At 38.7% G+C, this 19961-nt stretch overlaps 1 protein-coding gene, 1 long non-coding RNA gene and 1 pseudogene across 3 annotated transcripts in view; 2 read left to right on the top strand and 1 right to left on the bottom strand.

Moving 5' to 3' along the window:
• The window catches only part of LOC127541035 (uncharacterized), a 116607-nt gene that overhangs the window by 93032 nt on the left and 3614 nt on the right, over positions 1–19961 (top strand). Inside the window, exon 2 of one of the 2 annotated variants that reach the window (XR_007948354.1) lies at positions 4903–5647. The exons of the other annotated variant lie outside the window; for it this stretch is intronic. This is a non-coding gene — a long non-coding RNA (uncharacterized LOC127541035). Of the gene's footprint in view, positions 1–4902; positions 5648–19961 lie in introns of those variants that run through there. 2 annotated transcript variants of the gene reach the window in all.
• LOC127541032 (serum amyloid A protein-like) lies at positions 807–2986 on the top strand. Its single transcript, XM_051966092.1, has 4 exons — positions 807–886; positions 1258–1373; positions 2455–2587; positions 2737–2986. The coding sequence occupies exons 2-4, from the start codon at positions 1271–1273 to the stop codon at positions 2864–2866; spliced, it is 366 nt and encodes a 121-aa protein (XP_051822052.1). The 5' UTR covers positions 807–886; positions 1258–1270; the 3' UTR covers positions 2867–2986.
• Positions 5742–7168, bottom strand: LOC127541030 (achaete-scute homolog 3-like; annotated as a pseudogene).

The following is a 19961-nucleotide window of genomic DNA, read 5'->3' on the forward strand; positions in this document are numbered from 1 at the left end:
TAACAGAAATGGAAGGTGGAATAGTACAATCTAATATTTTATTAATATTAACATATGAAAAATATTGATATTTTGATATTTTTATTTGGTATTGATAAAATGCAAGTCTAACTAAAATTTGAGCAACTGAAATTTGAAGAAAATATACACATTAAAAAAAAAAAAGTACTTACATGAACTGATGCTAAGTGAAATGAGCAGAACCAGGAGATCATTACATACCTCAACAATGACACTGTTTGAGGATGTATTCTGATGGAAGTGGATTTCTTCGACAAAGAGAGCTAATTCAGTTTCAATTGATCAAGGATGGACAGAAGCAGCTACACACAAAGAAAGAACAGTGGGAAATGAATATAAACTGCTTGCATTTTTGTTTTTCTTCCCAGGTTATTTATACCTTCTGAATCCAATTCTCCCTGTGCAACAAGAGAACTGTTTGGTTCTGCACACATATTTTGTATCTAGGATATACTGTAACCTATTCAACATATAAAGGACTGCTTGCCATCTGAGGGAGGGGGTGGAGGGAGGGAGGGGAAAAATCGGAACAGAAGTGAGTGCAAGGGATAATGCTGTAAAAAATTACCCTGGCATGGGTTCTGTCAGTAAAATGTTATTTAAAAAAAAAACAATTACTTTAAGAAAAATAAAAAATAAAAATAAATTTTAAAAAAGAGTCAAGAAATCAAAGATTTTGGTTGTGCAATCTGGAAAGATGCCAGTGTGAGAATCTCCAAAATTACAAAGCTCTGCTTTTGAAGCTGGCTTCTTATTGGTTCCTTTGAATAATGGACTGGGATAAATAACAGCCCTCTCCTCCACTAAACTTCTCCTCCCCTCAGCTTCCCTACAGATCAGGAAGGAAGAGAGAGAGAACACACAAGTGAGTTCAAATCTCAATGAGCCATTTTCCGCTTCTATTCTCAATAGATTTTTTTTTTTTTTTTTGCAACTCGATTTAAAGATTCTCATGAGCAGGAACCATGTTTTATGATTACCTTTAGCAATGATCCCAATAAACTAAGGGAAATGCATCTCTCTCAGAGTTGGTTTATAGTGGGTGGTAAAAATAGGTGATAGGTGAGAAAAAATTTTCCATAAGGTGCTTCTAGATCTTTCAAATGCCAAATAATTATAATTTATATGACAACAAAAGAAAATGAGAAAGTAGGCTCCTTGGTCTTAAAATATTTGTCACAGGGGAAACGATGGGCTTTGCTGTCTCTCCCTGATCATCTTCTTCCTAAACTACAGCACATCTGACCAGATGAAGCTCATCACCGTCATCCTCCTCTTCTCTGTGGTTCACTGTGTTCAGAGCAAAAGTTGGTTCAGAGATTGTGCAGGTGCGCTAAAGCAGATTGTTCAAGGTAAGCTCTATCTGTAAAAAGATGGGTTCTTTCAGTTTCCCATTATATATTAATTGGACACATTTCCACAGTAACCATGTAATTTTTCGAGTCTTAATATTTATCAAGGTGCAAGGGAAATCCAGAGGAATTGAGTTCATATTCTGCTTCTAAAACCATTGGCTCTGTGATCCTGGGCAAATTACCTAACCTTTGCGTGCCCAGACACCTCTCCAAGATGAAGGTCTAGAGCAGGTGCCAGTCCTTGTGAAGGAGAATTTCCCACCACAAGTTCCCCATTGGGAACAATGACTGGACAATACAAGCCAGGGCCTCGGTGCTTTGGGGCTTGGTAGTATCAGTATTTGAGTTTATCAGGTGGGCTCTGCTGCCCAGCTTAAGAAAGAGGACCACCACAATGGGCTAGTGGTCTACACAAAAACAGGCCTCTTCTTTGAAAAAGACAAAAGTCAGGAATGGAGAGAAGTTGCAATGAAATACAGAACCTTATACCAGGGCACTGGAAGGGTTTGGGCAAATGGAGCTGACCCTAAATGCAAAGAGTCTATAGTTCCATTCACCAGCCATACAGGTTATAATGAAGAGCTAGATCAAGCTACAGATGGATACTGGTCAATATTTTTTGTTGTTTTTAATTAAGCCTTTTATTTTCAAAATATACACATGGATAATTTTCAACCTGATCAATATTTAAACTGGGGCAAAAATGGCAAATTTTAAATTGTATTTTCAAATTCGGTGTTAGAAACGCTAAATTTTATTTTTTTAGTAATGTAGGTAATCTATTTCCACATACTATTTCCACGAGTACCATCAAACTAGGGAGAGGCAGCCAGAAGCTAGGGAGAACCCAGGAAGATCAATCTTTTTTTTTTTTTTCCCTGAAGCAAGTGGGGTTAAATGACTTGCCCAATATCACACAACCAGGAATGTTAAGTGTCTGAGGCCATATTTAACCTCGGGTTCTTCTGACTTCACTATCTGTCCACTATTCCAACTAGCTACCTCAATATCAAACTTTAAATCTGAATTTATATGATTGGTCCACCTTTCTGTTTGATTCAAGGAAGTCTTTTTCTAGGTATTAGGGACATATGGAGGTTTCTTGGTGACTTGCGTAGAGGGAACTTGAAAAATTTAGACACATACTTTCATGCTCGTGGGAGCTCTGATGCTGCGCAGAGCGGACCTGCTGGGGAAGCCAAAGCGATCAGGTAATCAATCCCCATGTCAGCTTTCCTTGAATATGCAGAAGATGAAACTCCATAAAACCTCACTATGGGATGATATTTCCTTATCCTTTTCTATATCCCCTAATACAAAACCTGTTGCTTCATCTATTTTCTACCTTCCTGTTTTCCAGTGATGGCAGAGAATTGCAATTTGGCAGCAGTGGCAAAGACTCTAAAGCAGACCAATTTGTAAATGAATGGGGCAGGAGTGGCAAAGACTCCAAACGGTTCAGGCCGGCTGGTCTGGACCCCAAATACTGAGATGATTTGTTCCCTCCTCTTTTCCCCTCCCTGCCCTCCCTTCTGTGCCACCTGGTTGGAGCATCTGCTCTCTCTGTTTTAGACTCATGCTTTGTGTTCAATAAACATCCAAGCAAAGAATGAAGCTATTTCTTCTATGTGGGGCGAGCTTGACAATTGTCAGGAAGCAAAGAGAGCAATGGGGGAGGAGTGGGAAATTTGTGAGAATCCTAGAAACCAAAGTTTGCTTCAAATGTAATGAATGAGTCTATAGTGTGACTTCTGGGATTGGCTGAAACAGAATATTGATGGAAAACATAAAACGTATGGAACAGAGACTTCCTTATAGATGGGAAAGTGAAAGAGGATAAAGGAATTGGGTTCTTCAGAATCACAATGAAAAATCTGGATTGAAGACTTTATAGAAAAATATTAGAAATACACAGTATGGGACAGCTAGATGCCACACTGGATAGAGCACAGACCTTGGAGTCAGGAGGCTCTAAGTCCAAATGTGACCTCAGACAATTAACACTTACTCTGTGTGAGTCTGGGCAAGTCTCTTAACCCCTATTGCTTTGCAAAAAACAAAAACAAAACCAAAACCAAAACAAAAGAGAAACCCACAATATTTCTAACTTCTCCTTAGCCCCAGAAAGGTAAGAAATTTAATAGTGACCTATTTTTAAAATTATTCTATTTCCTGTACTGTCAATCTGGGCATTTTATATTTTTATAACTATTCCTTCATATTATTTAAATTGCCAGTTTTATTTATTAGAAAGAGAGGAAGAAATAGTTCCTGATAATTGTTTTTGTGGCTTCCTCATTAGTTAGGAATTCACTTCTCTCTCTTCCCCGTCTCCTTCCCCAGTTTTGACATTATTGATCAGACTTGATATTCTCCTCGGTCTATGTTTTTTAGGATATCATTCTCTCTCAGTTCTCTCAGACCTTCCCTCCTCAGTCTGTTTGCTGGATCCTCTTCCCATGGGTGTCCCTCAGGTCCCACATCTGTTCTGTGCTCTTTTCTTCTCCCTTTTAAGGCTACTTCATTTGGTGATTTCATCAGGTCCTTTAAATTTAATTATCATTCCTATGCTGATGATTCTCAAATCTATCTTCCCTGCCCTAATCTCTCTCCAATCTGGATCTCTTGCTACCTTTTAATCACCTACAAGTGATATTCTAAATGATCTAATTCTAAAATTGAACTCATTATTTTTCCCTCAAACCCTCCATCCTTTCAAAATTTCCTATGACCATCAACGGCACGACGACCCGTGCAATCCCCCATGCTCACAGTTGAGGTGTTTACCTTGACATTTCACCGTCCCTCACACCCTATATCCGATCTGTCACAAAAGCTTATTGATTTTTACCTTTGCAGCATCTCTCAGGTACGCCCCCCCTTCTCTCCTCTGACACTGCCATCTTTAAATACTTAAAGACCCTGGCGCCGGTCTTTATCATTTCACGCCTGGACAACTGCAATAGCCGATGGTCAGTCTGTCTGTCCCAACTCTTGTCTTTGCTCCAATCCATTCTCCTTTCTGCTGCCGAAGTGATTTTCTAAAGCAGAGGTCCAAATATGTCGCCGCTTTCTCCGTCGGCCCCAGACTTTGCCTCCAAGAACAAAGAGGAAATTCTCCCTTAAGAACCGAATGAATGTGGAGAGTAATTGGGGGCAATGAAGGGGCCGGGCTAGGCGGGTTGACAAGGAGATTTGGCCAGCTGGAACGCTCTTCCCGAAGACTCTCCAAGCATGTGCGGACTTGAAACTCCGGCCAATGGGGGCGCGGCAGCAGCTGGACGGGGCGGAGTCAGGGAGGTTTGGACAGAAATACCGTGACCTCAGACGCCTCCCCACCCCCACCTCCAGCCTGCGCTGGGACGGAATGAAAGTGGGGAGTAATGGGAAGCAACGAAGGGGCCGGCGAAGGGGCCTCAGTTTTCCCAGTTGACAGGCTGACAGACTAGAGCTGGAGGGACCTCAGGTCACTTAGCCCAATCCCCGTTTTTCACAGCAGTCCAGAGGCTAAAGGGCCCCCAAAAAGGTGGCCGTCCAGTCACTCAGACGCTCCACGAGCCCGTTGCCAATATCAGCTTCCCCGTCCTGGAGTTTCCTCGGCCCAGAAACTGGGGCCTGTCAGCCAGCGAGTATTTGAGGTCAAATCTGACCCAGGGCTCCTCGGCTCCGGGCCGACCGGATACAAACTAAGCGGCAAATGCAAGCACCGAACGCTGGTCTTCGGTCAGCAAATGAATGCTCCTTCCGCTGCCTGAAGCCGGGCTCCCACAGCATCCCAAAGCGCATCTCCCGCCTCTACTTCTCTTGGGGCCGAGAGAGACGAGCTCTGCCGCTTTAAAGGGAGACACTAATCTCGCTCGCTCCCAAGAGTCCCCCACCACGACTGATCCCATAAGAGACAGCGCTCTGAGCCAAGCCCGACGCCGAGCCGCGCTTTGCCTCCTTTCCATGAGTCCCCAGGCTCTCCTCTTGTCTGTTGCTGAAAAACACAGTAAACAGAGGAATTGTGGTGTGTGGGTCTGCAAGAGACTTCTCTGAGGAAAATAGGCGTGTCCACCGCCTTTCCCAAATCAGATGCCAGGTGGGAGACTGTTCTAGGACAGTAAACCAGCCCGAGCCACGAGAGTGTTAGCAGGATGGTGAAGGAATCTGAGAAGCGTTTGAGGAGGCCCTGGAGATGTTAAGCTAAACCCTTACGAAGTTGGGTTATTGTAAATTGCCATGACTTTCTGCCATACAACAGCATTTCAAATAAATAACATAACATTAAATTATTTTTTTATTACTGGCCATTTGCTAACTGATTTCATTGCCTTGGTTTCCATTTATGATTTTAAAAAATTAATAGTATTTTTCCAAATACATGCAAAGATAGTTTTCCACATTCACCTTTGTAAAAAAATGTTTTCCAAATTTTTCTCCCTCTCTCCTTCCCAAGATAGTCAGCAATCCTATATAGGCTAAACATGGAGAACACAGCTTTAAAAAAAAAACTGAAAGTCTGTTAAATGAAAATCTCCATACACACCAAATAGTCATAGTGGAACTTTTCATGGTAGTGAAGAACTGCAACAAAGCAGATGCCCATCAGTTAGTGAATGGCTAAAAGCACTGTGTGCCTGAATGTGATACTATGAGAAATGACACATAATGAATAGAGAAGTAACAAAATATTTAAATGAACAAAAATCAGCAGAGCCAGAAAAACAATATACAAAATGACAACAATGTAAGTGGAATGAACTGCTACAAAATAATCAGTACTGAATACTGCAAAACTACCAAGAACTAACTTGGTCTCAAAGAAGAAATACAATAAGACAATTCCTTTTACTCCTTAGAAGAGATGGGAGGTTCACAGATGTGATATAATGCATGTAGCCAAATTTTCAAAAATATATCAATCAATTTTGCAGAATTATTTTTTTTACAAAAATTCTTTATTATGACCCCTCACCAGGCATCCTACATAAGGTAAGATTCAGACAGGGGATTGAAGTAAATGAACTCTAAAAACTTGTATCTGATAATAGCATCCTAAGAAGAAAAGTATAAAGTTTGGTAAGAGACATGGTCTGATTCTGTAAACACTGTATCCTTAGGAAACGATTTCTTGAGACTTTGGCCCTATTTACACAATTGCAAAAATGAGATCCATCTGGTGACTGGTAGTTGCCACAATAGCCTGACCTTTCGCAGGCTTCTTCTTGCCTTCCACTTCATGTCTGTAAAGCAGAGACTGCAGGTAGTTAATGTACTTGATCGGAGGGTTTCAACTTTACTGAGGCGCTTCTCCAGATATTCCTCAGGCAGGTGATGACGAAGCTGGGCATAACCTTCACTGACACACTTGACTCTCTGTCTCTCCCTTTCATTTCTTTTTCTGATGAATGTTGGACCATAGAAGTATTCACATCTTCCATAAGAGGGATATGGCATCTGAAAAGGGAACGAACAAGGATTTCCCAAGTTTTCCACAATCAGCTGGTCGGTTGCAAAAGGGAGCACTGGCAGGTCTTCAGAGTAAGGGGATGAGGCAGGGACTTCTGGACAGAGTGGAAAGTGACAACAGGATCCAGGTAGAAAGACCGAGCGAGCTGCATGTGGGGAGAGTCACTAAAGCTGGGCAATTTGTCAGACAGATTACAATAGTTATTGTTATCCATTATTCTCTTTGTAACTTGAAAGTATAAACAAATGTATTATTTCATCCAATAGCATTTGAAATAAATAACATAATAACAATAAGCCAAATTACAGTTACAGTTCTTCTAACTCTAGATCTGGGTTCTTTCCACTACACTATGCCCCATCTTCCGTCACCCAAAAGAGTTATCTTCTTAAGGTGCTTCTGTTATGTGGGCTGTTGAGTATTGCTTCTTATTTTAAAAATTAGATGGTGTATGACATTGTCAGAGAAATAAAGCAGTTAAAAACCATACAAAATCCATAAGGATAGTGGGATTAATGTAACTCTAATAAGTGAAAAATTCGATTCAAACTGATAAATTAGAAGGTATTTACAAAAAAAAAAAACCACAGGATTTTCAAATACTGATTTATAAAAATGCTTCCTATATACAACTTGACATCCACACTGTTGGATAAACTGAAGTACATTTATCTATATTTAATTTTCTCCTCAATGATAACAAAGGCACAGTCTCAGAGTGTGGTTTCACATGTTATTTCTTTCTGCATGAGTAAATCATCCTCAGCTTACTCTATTTTGCTATGACTTTCTGCCAGCATACAAAATTTTGGAGTTGGAAGAAGCTTTAAAGGTCCAACCCAATACTGAATATGAACTAAATATGTTGTCTATATTCTAATTCTTAGGTTTGGCCTTCAGAGCCCACCACCTCCTGAAGCTGCCTATTCCACTCATCATTTTAATTAGAGGGAAATTTCTTCTTACATCAAATCTAAAATTGGCTGAAGGTTGGAAACCACTGCAAATTTATTGGATCTCGACTAGTGATTTCATCAGTGTCATTTTTCATCTGTAACTTAAATCCATTCTTGTCAAAGACCAAGTTGGAGTCTAGTTCTTCTTGACTTCAGAGTTGGTGCTTTATCCACCACACCAAATTATATCCATGTTCTATATTGCTCTAAAAAGCTCAGGTATTTTTATATACATACTACTATCCAGCTTTATCTTCCCTATGTAAGCTTTATTATACAACTTAACTGATGCTGCACCAGAACCACTTCTCTGCCAAGAGTGTTCCATGCAAAAATGTTTTCTCTATATCCCAAAGAGATATTAAAGAAGGGAAAGGGACCCATATGTGCACAAATGTTTGGGGCAGCCCTTTTTGTAGTGGCCAGAAACTGGAAACTGAAGGGATACCCATCAGTTGGAGAATGGCTGAGTAAATTGTGGTATATAAATGTTATGGAATATTATTGTTCTATAAGAAGTGACCAACAGGATGAATACAGAGAGGTCTGGAGGGACTTACATAAACTGATGCTAAGTTAAATGAGCAGAACCAAGAGATCATTATACATTTCAACAACAATATTATAAGATGATCAATTCTGATAGACGTGGCTGTCTTCAACAATGAGAGGATCCAAATCAGTTCCAATTGATCTGTAATGAACAGAACTAACTACACCCAGAGAAAGAACACTGGGAAATGAGTATGGACCACAACATAACATTTCCACTCTTTCTGTTACTATTTGCTTGCATTTTTGTTTTTTTCTTCTCAGGTTATTTTTACATTCTTTCTAAATCTGATCTTTCTTGTGTAGCAAGATAACTATATAAATATGTATACATATATTGTATTTAACATATACTTTAACATATTTAACATGTATTGGACTACCTGCCATCTGGGGGGAATATGGGGGGAAGGAGGGGAAAACTTGGAACAGAAGGTTTTGCAAGGGTCAATATTGAAAAATTACCCATGCATATATTTTGTATATAAAAATCTATAATAAAAAATAAAATTTAAATTAAGAAAGTGTTCCATGGGAAAATGTTTTCTCTAATGTCTAAATGAAGCATCAAAAAAATCTATTAAGAGTACATTTGGTGGGCTGTCAAACCTTTGACTGGGATCTGTATCCCAAAGGGATCATAAGAGAAGGAAAAGGAACCATAGGTGCAAAAATGTTTGTGGCAGCCCTTTTTGTAATGACAAGAAAGTGGAAATTGAGTGGATGCCCATCAGCTGGTGAATGGCTGATTAAATTATGGCACATGAATGTAATGGAATATTATTGTTCGATAAGAACTGATCAGCAGGATGATTTCAGAAAGACCAGAAAACATGAACCAATGCTATATGAAGTGAGCAGAACCAGGAGAAAGTGTACTCAGTAATAACAAGATTAGTGATGATTGCTGTGATGGCAGATATTGTATATCACAGATTGAGCATAAAACTGTGGTTATATGACATGGAGAAAGAAAGGATGAAAAAAGTTAGACAGTAGCTCAGTGAGTAAGAATTGGACATAGAGTTGGGAAGACTAGAGGTCAAATGTGATCATGGCATTCACTAGCTATGTGACTAACCAAGAAGTCATATAACCTCTGTCTGCCTGAATTTCCTCATCTCTAAATTGTGGATAATAATAATAACACTTACTTTCCAGGGAGGTGAGGATAAAATTTAATAATGTTTCTAAAGTGCCTTGCAAACTTTGAATCATCATATAAATTCTAGTTATTATTATTGTTGTTATTCTAAGTATTAAGATGAATAGGCCATCACTATTTTGTCAATATTTTAAAATAATTGGTAATGGTAGAAATACTGAAGGACAACCCCAAAGATATACATTGGAGAATGGATAATAAGAGATAGACTCTAATGGTTCCTTATACAAGCAAAAATCCCCAAAAGAGCAAAGTACTAGAGAAAGAATACTGAGGGTAATAATCAATAACCAATAAAGCTAGACACTAGGATTGGTCATTGGAGAAGGGAAGGTAGATATTGGGAATAGCTGAGTATGAGAAATGGAGAATCCAAGCAATCAGTGGCAAAGAAAAACAGGACAATAGGGGATTTATGGCATTATTATGTAGAATAAAGCATCAAGTGAAATAGCAATGGGGTGTCAACTGGAAGTCTGTTGTGGACCTATATTTTTTTCCAAAAATTTTATTGTTTTATGTTTCCTCAAGATTTATCACGGGATACTGTTGGACAAATTCTCTTGGGTGACTAGGACATCAACAAAAATCAGGAACAGAGTGACTCAAAGACCAGGCTCAGACTGACTAGAAAGTATACAAGGTCACTAAGACCAAATATATGATTGGTGTTTGACAGGAACTACAATCAGGGTCAAAGAGTCATAGATAACAGGATTACCCTGGGGATAAAGAGAGTCAGGCAGGCTCATTTTGGGTTAAAAATGCTGTTTATTGATTGGATGTCTACATGGCAGCAGCTACAACTATCTGCACCCAGGAGGGTCTTGACTCCAAGTGTATCTCACAAAAAATATCAGGAAGACACAAGAAGGAGAAAGCAGCTCAATATTTGGGATCCAGGCCTGCTGGTCTGAAGCGATTGGGATCTCTGCCACTTCGGCCCCATCTGTTGGCTTCCTGGACTTTCATGGAATCTTCCACATTTCTGCCAAAGCTGCCTCCCTGTAAGAATTCTCAACCATCACTGAAAGATAAGGAGTTTAAAGAAATCAGTGGTTTGGCTCTAGATCTGCCCATCTGGGTCTCCATCTCCCTCATCTCTGATGAGAAAGAGGGTAACACAATAAAAAAAGATAGACACTTGGCTGGTGGTACTGCCGTGCAATCGGGCACCCCAAAGCTGGGGCTCAGGGATTAATTCTGTACTGTGCACAACTCAGCTCCTGCCAGGCAGCCTTTGCCTTCCAGAATCAGCCTAATGGGAATAAGTGGCTTAGAAATCCTCTTCACATGGCTAAGGAGGGAATTGATTTTGCTTGCTTATAAAATTTGTAGTGGGCTTTTCTTGTTTTCTGAGGGGGTGGAGGAAGACAAGGTGAGTGGGAAAGAATTCAAAAATGAAAATAAAATTAAACTGCTTTTTAAAGAAAGAAAATAATTTTCCCTTAGTCTGTGTTAATGGATGGTAATGCTATCTAAATGATCTGATTTACTCAGTACTATAGTGAACTACAAAAAAGTGTTATTTTACAGAATTAGGGGGAAAAAATAACAAAACTCATTTGGAGGAATGGATGATGACAAATCTCAAGGCAAGTAACAAAAAACAATGGGAAAGATGGAGGCCTACAAGTTCTAGCTCTGAAACTATGGTACAAAAGAATAATCGTTATAACTCTTTCATACTACTTTTTTTTTTTAAGTTGATCAGTAAAACAGATTAAGTACACAAAATATAAATAAGCATAGCAGTTTAGTATTTGAGAAACCCAAAGATACTAATAAGTAGGGTTGGATCTCACTATTCAACAAAAGCTGTTGAAAAAACTGGAAAGCAGTTAGGCAGAAATTAGATCTAGATGGGGAGGCTAGGTAGCACAATGGATAGAGCATGAGCCTTGAAGTCAGGAGGACTTGAATTCAACTCTAGCCTCAGACACTTAACACTTCCTAGCTGTGTGATCCTGGGCAAGTCACGTAACCCCAATTGCCTCAGAAAAGAAAAGAAATTACATCTAGATGAACGCTTTACAGCACATATACAATAAGTTTCAAATGAATATTAAACCCAAATTATCAACAACTCAGAGGAAGATGGAAGGACATACCTTTCATAATCATGAAAATTATGAAAACATAATTTGTGCAAGAACAAATCAGGAGAGAAAATAATGAGATAAAAATAGGCTATTTCAATTATCGAGAACTGAACAATTTTTGCACAAACAAAAGGGATGAAGCTAAATTAAAAGAGAAACAGTTAACTGGGGAAAAAGTCTTTGTGATAAAAGTCTGATGTCCAAGATAACTGCAATACTCACTGAGTTACATAAGAACAAGTGCCCTTGCTCAACAGATAAATGGTCCAAGACTATGAATGGAAAGTTCTCAAAAGAAAAAAAGAAAATAGTAGTCATATAAAAAATTCTAAATCATTAATAATAAAAGAAATATACATTACAATAATTTAAGACTCCACCTCATCTACATCACACTGGAAAAGATAACCAGAAAGGAAAATGATGATTCTGGGCTGGGCCATAGAAGGCAGGCAGACTAGTTTTCTGTAGATGGAGCTGTGAATTGGTACAGCCATTTTGGAAAACTACTTGGGTCTATACTCAATGAATGGGTATAGACAGAAAATGAATAAACCAGGAAAATCATTTATTCAATGGATACTACATTGTAAAGAGAAAGAAATTTGAAAAACGAGGGCCTCATTTCCACTCAGTGAACATAGAAAACTCCAGAAGATCAGTGAGGAAATGTGCTTCTCACATGTTGACAGAAAGCTAATGGGAAGTATAAGATATACACTCTCAACAAAGCAAATATCTGTATTAATTTAGCTTTGACATTATTAATTTGTTTTGGAGGAAAGTTTTCATAATAATATGGTCAGAGAAGAGAGTTTGAAAGAAGACCAGCTGATTTTTATTGCACATGAAAATGTGGAAATAATAGTTCAAAGGATTGTAGATGTATAACCTATATCAGATTGTTTGCTGTCTTGGGAAAAGGGAACTGAGAGAGGGAGGGAGAAAAAATAGGAACACAAAGTCTTACAAAAATGAACGCTAAAAATTACGTTTAGACGTATTTGGAAAAATAAACTACTACTAAAAAAAAGAAAGAAGAGCAGTAAGAAAGAAAAGCATCAGTGAAGCATCTAAGAAAGCACAGAGGGAACAGAAGGAAGTTTATGGGTAGACACTGACAACCAGGACAGTTTGGGGACTAACATATTGAATAGATAATATGCTTTTACAATTGGCAATAACAGAGATTCACAGTGACAGATAAAGACTTCCATTTTGTTATTCTTTCTATATGGAAATGTTCCTGTGATGGTGTCAGACAAGTTCAGAATAACTACAAATAAAAAATGCTTTAAAAGAAAAAAACAAATCCTCTCCCCAAGCTGCCTCTCGTTTGATGCAAGGTCAATATTGACAGCACGTGAAGCCTTGCTTTTTTTCTCTGCTGTTCAGACAAGACTGAAAGCTACTGCTCAGGACCCTGCTCTGGCCACTGGGAAATAGAAAGAGGAGCAGCCTCAGGAAGTTCAGCTTTTGGAAGCTTCTGGAAGTCCCCAGATAGGCCAAATATGCTCCATTTTCAGGACCATTCAAAAATTCATACCTGATCACTTCAGCTATCCAAGCCCCACCAGGTCCTCTCTGGGCAGCATCATAGTTCCCCCGAGCATGGAAGTATTTGTCTGAATTTTTATAGTTGGCTTCCCGCATGTCCTGGTAGGCTCTCCACATGTCCCCAGCACCTACAGGAGCAGAATAATGGCAGAGGCAGCCTGAATCAGAAGCAGGACTCTGGCAATATGGACCGGGCTCTAGTGGGGAGTGAGACTTCCCTTAGATTCAAGATTTTTTGAAATGGATGGCATGGGAAAGCATCTCTTCCCACCACCGGTCCCCAGTGGAAATGGCAAATCAAGATGAACCTTATAGCGCTTCACTGGGCTAATAATATCTAAAATATGAAACAAAGGACTCTGAAAACATAATTTCCCCCTGAAAATGTGGTATTTATCTCCTCTTTTATTATTGCTCCATTACTTTCAGAGAAGAGCCAGAACATCAAAATCCATCCTGAGTTAAGCAAAAGATTTGTTCTTGTTTCATAACCATGGGGCTCACCAATGCAGCTAAAAGATCTTTCTTCCCATCAGGTGGGGGGTGGGGAGACAAGTGGGGAAGGACCAAACCTACCAACCTTGCCTTTGCCATTGCTCAGGTACCAGAGTCTACTTCTGGCTGCGTTTGCTTCCACCTCCCCCTTTTCTTTGCAGACAATCTCCCTTCTCTCATCCTTCTCTGCTCATGCAAAGCAACTCTATTAAAGGTGACATGTTTAACTGTGCATACCCTTTGATTCAGCTGTGTTACTACTGGGCTTCTATCCCAAAGGGATTTGAAAGAAGGGAAAGGGACCCACATGTGTGCAAGAATGTTTGTGACAGCCCTCTTTGTAGTGCCCAGAAACTGGAAACTGAGTGTATGCCCATCAGTTGGAGAAAGGTTGGGCAAATTGTGATATATAAATGTTATGGAATATTATTGTTCTGTAAGAAATGACCAACAGGATGATTGCAGAAAGGCCTGGAGAGATTTACATGAGCTGATGCTGAGTGAAAAGAGCAGGACCAGGAGATCACTATATACTTCAAAGACAATACTATATGATGATCAATTCTGATGGAAGTGGCTCTCTTCAACGATGAGATGAACCAAATCAGTTCCAATACAGCAGTAATGAATTGAACCAGCTACACTCAGCGAAAGAACTCTGGTAGGTGACTATGAACCACTACATAGAATTCCCAATCCCTCTGTTTTTGTCCGCCTGCATTTTTGATTTCCTTCACAGGCTAATTGTACACTATTTCAAAATCCAATTCTTTTTGTACAGCAAAATAACTGTATGGACATGTATACATATATTGTATACTTTGTTAACTTTATTTAAGTTATTATTTAACTTATACTTTAATATATTTAACATGTATTTTTTTAGTAACTTTTTATTGATAGAACTCATGCCAGGGTAATTTTTTACAACATTATCCCTTGCATTCACTTCTGTTCCGATTTTTCCCCTTCCTCCCTCCACCCCCTCCCCCCGATGGCAAGCAATCCTTTACATGTTGAATAGGTTACAGTATATTCTGGATACAATATACGTGTGCAGAACCAAACAGTTTTCTTGTTGCATAGGGAGAATTGAATTCAGAAGGTATAAATAATCGGGGAAGAAAAACAAAAATGCAAGCAGTTTATATTCATCTCCCAGTGTCCTTTCTCTGGGTGTAGCTGCTTCTGCCCATCTGTGATCAATTGAAACTGAATTAGCTCTCTTTCTCAAAGAGATCCACTTCCATCAGAATACATCCTCAAACAGTATCATTGCTGAGGTATATAATGATCTCCTGGTTCTGCTCATTTCACTCAGCATCAGTTCATGTAAGTCTCGCCAGTCCTCTCTGCATTCATCCTGCTGGTCATTCCTTACAGAACAATAATATTCCATAACATTCATATACCACAATTTACCCAGCCATTCTCCAATTGATGGGCATCCATTCATTTTCCAGCTTCTAGCCACTACAAACAGGGCTGCCACAAACATTTTGGCACATACAGGTCCCTTTCCCTTCTTTAGTATCTCTTTGGGGTATAAGCCCAGCAGAAACACTGCTAGATCAAAGGGTATGCACAGTTTGATAACTTTTTGAGCATAGTTCCAAATTGCTCTCCAGAATGGCTGGATGTGTTCACAATTCCACTAACAATGTATCAGTGTCTCTATTTTCCCACATCCCCTCCAATATTCCACATTATCTTTCCCTGTCACTCTAGCAAATCTGACAGGTGTGGGGTGGTATCTCAAAGTGGATATTGTTTATTAATCTCTGATTAATAATGATTTGGAGCATATTTTCATATGTCTATAAATAGTTTCAATTTCTTCATCTGAGAATTGTCTGTTCATATCCTTTGACCATTTATCAATTGGAGAATGGTTTGATTTCTTATAAATTAGAGTCAATTCTCTATATATTTTGGAAATGAAGCCTTTATCAGAACCTTTGATTGTAAAAATGTTTTCCCAGTTTATTGTTTCCCTTCTAATCTTGTCTGCATTTATTTTGTTTGTACAAAAACTTTTCAATTTGATATAATCAAAATTTTCTATTTTATGGTCAATAGTGATCTCTAGTTCTTCTTTGGTCATAAATTCCTCCTTCTTCCACAGGTCTGAGAGGTAAACTATCCTATGCTCTTCCAATTTATTTATAATCTCATTCTTTATGCCTAGGTCATGAACCCATTTTGACCTTATCTTGGTGTAAGGTGTTAAGTGTGGGTCAATGCCTAGTTTCTGCCATACTAATTTCCAATTTTCCCAGCAATTTTTGTCAATATTTGACATGTATTGATCAACCTGCCATCTGGGGGAAGGGGTGGGGGGAAGGAGGGAAAAAGTTGGAACAAAAAGTTTTGCAATTGTAAGTGCTGAAAAATTACCCATGTATATAACATGTAAATAAAAAGTTATAATGAAAAAAAAAAGAAAAGAAAAAATGCCCTCTGAGAGCAACTGATTTGCTAGGGTCACTCACTCCTTTCTAAAAAGGCCTGTTAAAAGCTCTTGGCTAAACTTTAACCCTGGTAGCAAAATGTAAATAAACAAATATTTAATTGCTTTCAGTAAGACAGAAAACCAAAGGTTTATTGTGTCCCTATTCTAGCTCTTGCCAAGGCTTGAGTTAGGGTATATTGGCCCAGGTGGTGATTAGAGAAAGCACTAACGATTCCATTTCAGGAAAGGGTAAAAGTCCAAGAAAAGTCAGCAGATCTCAATAATGGGCACCAAAGAAAGAAAACATGGTGAATAAAAGACTGAAATCTGGGGACTTCATCCCTTGATATATCATTATCAGATGAAAAAATGCAAATGACAGACCAATATTACTGATAATAACAATGTTGATGCAACATGTTGATTCACTGTCAGAACTAATAACCTATTCAAAATTTACCCATTAAAGTCAAATAGGGTTTAAACTCATAAAACAACGACAGTTTAAAATGTCCGAGAAAGTAATACAAATTATACAGAGACATCAATCATGAAAGAAACCTATTACTTCCCTGAGCCTGACCTTTCCTGATTCTCTGAATCAGACCTTTGAAACAGATATTGGCAACAGAAATCTAGGCTGTCTCAAATAATGAAATTTATAGCTTGTGTCCATTGAGGCAATAAGCTAGAGAAGTGAAAATGTACCTGGTCCTGGCAAAAACAAAAACAAAAGCCCTTTCATTAAAATATAGTATTTGGTTGTGGTTTTTAGAAAATAAAATGATGTCGAAATGTAAAGAGAGTTAGCCAATATGATCAAACTGACCTTTTTGAAACTGATGCTCATCACCATTGAAATGCAAGTTTCAGGAGAACATCCTGTGAGTTGTGTCTAAGTCATGCAGAAAGAAGGTAGAGTGACCTAGATGGACCCCAAAGGGCCAGGATTGGAAGGAGATTAAAGGCAGTGGCCAGATCATAGACTTGAAAGTGATAAGGGAATCCAGAGAGCATGTGAAGCATTTTGAAGCTTTTCCACAAGTGGGAGAAATAAGAGCCAGCATTAGGGAATAAAGCTTTTATTAAGAGGTATGGCCAAGCTCAGGAGCCAGGGAAGGCTTCCTTCCTTCCAGCGCTGTCTGAACTGATTGCACCATTTTCCAGTTCGTGCTCGAAATTAGAGCTGACACATACCTCTTCCTCTCCCAGTCCCTCTACACTAGAGTTTCTATTGACCACATCCCCTTTGGGAACTCAATGGTGCTTGCTACTGGACCCTGGAACCCATTATTAACTTGTGCTGTTGATAACCACAACCACTCTCATGACCAGGAGTAATCACAGAAAGCCCCATGGAAGGGAGGGTATTTTATCTGGGTCTCCAAGGATGTTCTAGACAGGGAGGAGGGAATTGTCAGAGATATGACAAGAGGAAAGGTCCAAGGACCGGAATATGCACATTGCATTATGAGGGATGGTGGACACATCCTGTGGCTTGGGGAGCACATCCAGATGGCCTAAACAATGGGAAATCAAGTTGTGGGTGTGTACGTTTACTTATGGGCTCAGACTATGGAGGCTGAATCCTTATCAAAAATGATTCACAACCAGAGATTTTTAAATAGTGACTTCTAGCTCATGGAATTCTTCTTCCTCAGGAAGATGAAGAACTAGACAAAGCCTATGTCTATCTCCCCAGAGATTAAAAACTGGACCACAATCACTTCAATTAAATAACAGAAATGGAAGGTGGAATAGTACAATCTAATATTTTATTACTATTAATATATGAAAATATTGATATTTTGTTTGATATTCTATGTCCCTCCTCCCAAGAGATTAAAAAGTGGACCACAATCACTTCAATTAAATAACAGAAATGGAGGGTGGAATAGTATAATCTAATATTTTATTAATATTAATATATGAAAATATTGATATTTTGATATTTCTATTTGGTACTGATAAAATTCAAGTTTAAATAAAATTGGGAAAACTGAAATTTGAAGAAAATGTGCAAAATTTTTTAAAAGAGTCAAGAAATCAAAGATTTTGGTTGTGCAATCTGGAAAAGGTAAGGACATAGTGAAGCCTATAAAATTATTTCAATCATCATTTTGGAGAAAATGCCAGTGCATGAATCTCCAACTCACAGTGCTTTGTTTTAGAAGCTGGCTTCCTATTGGTTCCTTTGAATAATGGATTGGGATAAATAACAACCCTCTCCTCCACTAAAAAATTGCAGTCTTCCCTGAGTTTCCCTACAGATCAGGAAGGAACAGAGAGAGAACACACAGGTGAGTTCAAATCTCAATGAGGCATTTTCCTCTTCCATTCTCAATAGATCTTTTTTTAATTATTATTATTTTTTGCAACTTGATTTAAAGATTCTCATGAACAGGAACCATGTTTCATGATTCCTTAGCATTAGCAACAAAAAAGACTCTCAATAAATGGCATGCCATATGACTTAGGGAGCCTCTATTGGAGAGTATGAAATGAGGAACAAAATCTACTGTCTTTAGCAATGACCCCAATAAACTAAGGGAAAGGCATCTTTTCTGTCTCAGAGTTGGCTCATGGTGGGTGGTAAAAATAGGTTTTGGGTGAGAAAGAATTTTCCATAAAGTGCTTCTAGATCTTTCAAATGCCAAATAATTATAATTTAAATGAAAACAAAAGAAAATGAGAAAGTAGGCTCCTTGATCTTAAAATATTATCACAGGGGAAGCGATGGGCTTTGCTGTCTCTCCCTGATCATCTTCTTCCTAAATTACAGCCCATCTGACCAGATGAAGCTCATCACCATCATCCTCCTCTTCTCCATGGTCCTCTGTGTTCAGAGCAAAGACTGGTTCGAAAAAATTACAACATTCATAAAGGAGACTGGTCAAGATAAGCTCTGTCTGTAAAAAGATGAACGATCCTTAACATTTATCAAGGTGCAAGAGAAATCCAGAGGAGTTGAGTTCATATTTTGCTTCTGAAACCATTGGCTCTGTGATCCTGGGCAAATCACCTAATCTTTGAGTGCCCAGACACCTCTCCAAGATGAAGGTCTAGAGCAGGTGCCAGTCCTTGTGAGGGAGAATTTCCCACCACAAATTCCCCACTGAGGACAATCCAAACCAGAGCCTCGGTGCTTCAGGGCTTGGTAGTATCAGTATTTAAGTTTATCAGGTGGGCTCTGCTGCCCAGCTTAAGAAAGAGGACCACCACATTGGGCTAGTGTTCTACACAAAAACAGGCCTCTTCTCTGAAAAAGACAAAGGTCAGGAATGGAGAGAAGATGCAATGAAATACAGAACCTTGTACCAGGGAAGTGGTAGGGTTTGGGCAAATGGGGCTGACCCTAAATGCAAAGAGTCTATAGTTCCATTCACCAGCCATACAGGTTATGATGAAGAGATAGATCAAGCTACAGAGGGATACTGGTCAATATTTTTTGTTGTTTTTAATTAAGCTTTTTATTTTCAAAATATACACATGGATAATTTTCAACCTGATCAATATTTAAACCCGGGCAAAAGTGACAAATTTTGAATTGCATTTTCAGATTCAGTGTTAGAAATGGTAAGTTTTTTTTTTTAAGTAATGTAGGCAACCTGCTATTTCAACATATTATTTTCATGAGTACCATGGAACTAGGGAGAGTCCAGGAAGATCAGTCTTTAAATCTCAATTTACATCACTGTTCCATCTCTGCTTTTGACTAATACTAAATAGTATTAGTCAATACTAATACTAGAATACTAAAGGTATTCTTTTTTTCAGATCCTAGGATGGTATTGAAAGCCTTAGCAGGCACGAGTGAAAGCGTATTAAAAAAATTCAGTGGAATATCTTGAAGC

The sequence above is a fragment of the Antechinus flavipes genome, chromosome 6 (genome assembly GCF_016432865.1).
Source record: "Antechinus flavipes isolate AdamAnt ecotype Samford, QLD, Australia chromosome 6, AdamAnt_v2, whole genome shotgun sequence".
In the NCBI taxonomy this organism is placed as follows: Eukaryota; Metazoa; Chordata; class Mammalia; order Dasyuromorphia; family Dasyuridae; genus Antechinus; species Antechinus flavipes.

What these genes read in the sequence shown, in the direction of transcription:
- LOC127541032 (XM_051966092.1), top strand. Translation starts at nt 1,271, where the DNA reads ATGAAGCTCATCACCGTCATCCTCCTCTTCTCTGTGGTTCACTGTGTT. An exon ending in GCTAAAGCAGATTGTTCAAG is followed by an intron (nt 1,374 to 2,454) that starts GTAAGCTCTATC and finishes GTCTTTTTCTAG; the next exon opens with GTATTAGGGACATATGGAGG. An exon ending in GGGGAAGCCAAAGCGATCAG is followed by an intron (nt 2,588 to 2,736) that starts GTAATCAATCCC and finishes CCTGTTTTCCAG; the next exon opens with TGATGGCAGAGAATTGCAAT.